This window comes from Malurus melanocephalus, unplaced genomic scaffold (genome assembly GCF_030028575.1).
Source record: "Malurus melanocephalus ecotype Western Australia unplaced genomic scaffold, MMel_1.1 scaffold_67, whole genome shotgun sequence".
Lineage (NCBI taxonomy): Eukaryota > Metazoa > Chordata > Aves > Passeriformes > Maluridae > Malurus > Malurus melanocephalus.
In genome coordinates this window covers 2,639,440-2,643,635 of record NW_026623299.1, presented here as the reverse complement: position 1 = coordinate 2,643,635, position 4,196 = coordinate 2,639,440, and the positions used below count along the sequence as shown (strand labels likewise).

General features: G+C 50.6%; 1 protein-coding gene across 1 annotated transcript in view; it reads right to left on the bottom strand.

Moving 5' to 3' along the window:
* Positions 1-376: 376 nt before the first annotated feature.
* The window catches only part of LOC130573794 (carnosine N-methyltransferase 2-like), a 10,693-nt gene continuing 6,873 nt past the window's right edge, over positions 377-4,196 (bottom strand). The window contains exons 5-8 of the mRNA XM_057366521.1: positions 2,931-3,038; positions 2,694-2,824; positions 2,326-2,419; positions 377-756 (exon numbers count right to left, since the gene is read on the bottom strand). Of these exons, the coding sequence (XP_057222504.1) occupies positions 401-756; positions 2,326-2,419; positions 2,694-2,824; positions 2,931-3,038 (689 nt within the window). The 3' untranslated portion in view covers positions 377-400. The remainder of the gene's footprint in view (positions 757-2,325; positions 2,420-2,693; positions 2,825-2,930; positions 3,039-4,196) is intronic.

The window sequence follows — 4,196 nt, the reverse complement described above, 5'->3', positions numbered from 1 at the left end:
ACCTGGGTGCAAAGCAGCAAGGGAGGGACATCGTGCTGGTTTTGTCCTGGCACACAGGGGAGCAGTGAGTCYGAAAACAGCCAGAACAGGGGCTGCCACCTCCTCCCAGCTGCAAAGATCGCACAGACACGCCCGCGATGCTGGCTACACGGGAAAGTGTCCTGTGAAAGCATGGATGGGATGCTTACTGTTAAAATATACCAGTCCAGGTAGGCTTTTAGTGAGATGCAGCTCTGGAAAATGCTTTCCTAGGGATGGGCTGAGCAGCCAGGGTGAAACCTTGRACACGGAGCTCAGCCCAGCGTGGCAGGGGGAGGTTCAGCTGAGTCCCCCGAGATCCTGCGGGTCACCTCCTGTCCCCACCGCCCTTTCCCATGCCCAGCTCACCCCAGCCCGAGCTTTAGGACTCCACCACGATCATGCTGAGGTTGTTGCTGAAGATGACCCTGCCGTCCCTGGTGCTGCTGCACTCGGGCTGGCACAGAGCCTCCTGCAGCCGCCGCCGCAGCGCCGCCGGGGCCGTGCCCAGGAAGTTTTTTGTSCCCGTCAGGAAATCCATCATGCGGCCGCCCACCGCGTCCCCCTCGACGAAGCACTCGGTGATGTCCCATCCCGACGGGAACTCGTAGACGCGGTGCTGCAGCCCCAGCCCGTGCAGCGCGTCCGTGATGCCGCTGCAGGTGATGTAGTGGCCGCTGTCGGTGGCGGGCAGGCAGTCCCGGTGCTTCTTCCACAGGCTGGCCCAGCCGCTGCTGTCTGCCGGGACACGGGAGGGTTACTGGGGCAAAGCCCAGGTAGTGACACACCAGCTAAAGCGACTATGGAATGAGATGGTGTCCTAGGTTAGCTGAGTATTGTATTCCTATCATCTGCTTATGTTAGAGGAAAGTTAAACAACCCTTCTGKRACTMYMCATTAGTCGAGACTGCTCTGGTTTGTTTGGTGATGTTCCTCCCTTCAAGGACAATGGGAGGGAAAGGGACAAGACACACACGTTTGTTTTTTTTTCTTTCGGGAGGCTCTCTCGGGATCACCGGTGGAAAAGAAGCCGCCTGCTCTCTGGGACTGCTCCTTTTTCTCCCTTTCTTTGGACTTGTTTTTCCTCGATTTTTTTTTTCTTTGTCATCTGAGAATTGGAGGATTCTCGTGGCACGACAGGCAAGAAAGATCCTTCAGTGAACCACCGGAGAGAGAGACTCTGTCCAACCCCTCTGGGGGCCCCGGAGGGGAAGCTACTCCCATGAGGGAAGAGAAAGGCTTTGGGATCTAACAGCTGATTCCACAGGTTTTTCTTTGTGTTTTTATAATTTTAAATAAATAAGGTTTTTTCCCTTTTCTTTTCACTTTCCTCTCTGTGGAAAAGTTTGTCTCTAGGACCTGGGTGGGGAAAAGAGAGGGGGGGAGGTTTGCTGGAACTTGGGAGTGTTTTGCTCCCATTGGATTAATTCAAACCATGACAGATGGAAGAGCTCCCTCGCTGAGCTTTCCCCTTCCTTGAGTCTGCTTGTGAGTACCTGCACCTCTGGTCTCTCTCAGCCCCCGCTTCAAAACTCTCCTGTTTAAAGRAAATTCCTAGGAAATGGTCTCCAGCACCGAATTTACCCAGAAGGAGTGGCACACACAATATGCTGAGCCTGAACATCTGTGCCTGTCCCTTGGCCAAAGCAGTGCAGGTGTGTCCACGCATCAAACCTCAATTATAACTGCACATTGAAGAAACCTGGAAAAACAGCCCCAAATAGCAGGGGAAACAGCCTACAGGCAGTGTGAGAGGCAGTTTTAATGGGGAACACGGGAATTTGTGCTTTATCCACCACACCATGAGCCAGGGATTAATAAATGGCCCAAGGGATAAAACATTCTATTTTTTTAATAAGTTCCATCATGTTGCAAGGACCTCTATTTTTTCCCATCCTGCATCAAGCCTGCAGCTCTTGGCAGCGTCTGTTGCCCTGCTGAGGTCTGGGCCATTGCTGTGCAGATGTAAGAGCCCCAAAGATGGGTCCACACAGAGCTCAGGTTGTGTTTTTACAGTGCTGATTTCACCATGAGGAGGGATTGACCCTCATTCACGAACATCGATTTCATAAGCAGGGAATTGAGCACTAAGACTGTGCCTAAGTGAGCCCATCAGACATGGAGTCCAAAGATAAGCCCAAGATTGCATGTTCCATGTGAAATCTGTCTTTTTTTTTTTTTTTTTTTTTAGTTATTTAGTATAGAACAAGCGCTACTGACATCCCCAGATAAACATTTGTGGCTCTCAAAATTCAAAGCTTTTCAAAACTCCAGCAATGAAGCAGAAAAATGCAAGGTCTCCCTTACCTGATAAAATTATGATCAGGAGTCTGCCACGATGGTCGAGGCAGCTGTGGAAAAACTTGATAGTATTGGGAATATCCTCCACACGGTACAGCATCTAGAGGAGACAGTGGCACACAGCCATTATTCCTCCTCCACAGTGCAGAGGCATCAACCCTTCCTTTAGAGGTGTTTTAAATTCTGTCCCAGTTGCTTCCCAGCCTTTCCTGATTCTGCATGCACGTTTAGGGACAGCTCACAGGGCTGGTGTTTGTAGAGCTGCTGCAGGAGTTATTGCTGCAGGAGTTATTCAGGTGCTAAATTCAAGCACCCAGAAGAACTGAAGGGAGTAGTTAAAGCCAATAGTCCTGYACTAAAGCAATGTCCATCACCTGGATCATGTGGATGAAGTCGAATTTCTTATGTGTGCCTTTCTCTTTCACCTGCTGCTCGTACTCCAAGGAAGTGAGCTGGTGCCAAATAAAAGAAACATTCTGCAGGTCTGGAGCTTGRCTCACCAGCTCTGTTTCAAAAAGTARAAGAAAACCATGAATTTCACAGAAYAGCAGGAAAACTCATCGTTTCAGTGGATGGTCCTTGCTCTAAGCCAGGCAGCAGTGTAGCCTTACCTTTGTAAGCTGCCACGTGCTGTGGGTTGGGCTCCACGATTTCATTGTCGATAAAAACCCCTGGGTGCACAGCCTGCAGTATCCTGATCATTTTCAGATCCTGCTCACCTGTTGCACAAACACAAATTCACTGCTTTAGAAAGCAGGTAAACGTGATGGAAGGATGCCAGGGAAACCCCCCAGCAGCAGTGAGGCACCTGGTGATGCTCTCACCATGGCATCACATTGCTCGAGCTAACAGAGAAGAACAGAGGAGCCTGAGAACAAGGCAGAGACAACAGCAGCACAGAAACCTGCTGAGGACAATACCCTGGCTCATGGGATAGACAGGACAGAAGAATCACAGCTCACTGCTTAAAAAAAACACCATGAAAAATATTACATTAAATAATAGTTTTCAGCAAACCCCAAAGTTTTAATGGAAAGAGGCAGCTGGCAAAGGTGTGTAACTCCAGCGTGCATGGGGTGGCTTTGGGGCTGTGTCACAGGGACACAGGGGCTGCTGTGACACAGCCCTGAGACCTGGGAAGCTGCATCACGACAGAAAACACCCTTTTGACATGCAGCATCCTGGATCCTTCCTCTTGGGGATTGTCCACATGGTCACAGCCCTGGGCATCCCATRACTGAGGGTTATCTTGGAAATACAAGCAGAGACTCACATGTTTGTGTGGAGGTGCCCTGCAGATTTAGCTGTTGGWGCTCCTGCGTTGCTGTCTAAGCTCTGGAGGAGCAAGCAGCACTCTGTCCTCCTGTTYTAGGAAAATTCCAGCCCTTTCTGAGGTGATACAGGTCGGGCTGCTCATTTCCCAGAAATACCAAGTGTAGGAGCCCCCCTGGTTCACTTGAAACGATGTAAATAAACAGCAAATATGACCACCTTGATGGGACTTCTGCAAGAATCCTGCCTGTAGCTGATGGTGGAGCCTAAAATAGCCCTGTCCTTGCAAATGTCACACACAGAGCCCTTGACACGAGATCCTGCATCCTCCCTGCTCCTTCAGCCCTGTCCCAGCCACGGCCAGAGCCGTCATCCCTGGCTGGTGCTGCAGTAAATAGGATTCAAGGAGAGGAATATCAGCCACGCCAGCACTGCAGGGATGTCTGAGGAAGGATGAGACTTTTGAAATGGGAGAAAAAATACCCCAGGGCCCGTGAGGAATGCAGTGGCAGCAGAGCAGGGCTGGCTGAAGGCTCGAGGAAGAGGCTGTGGCTGCATCCGTTGAGGGCAGGTGCAGGGACCAGTGGATATCTTAAATGATGCTT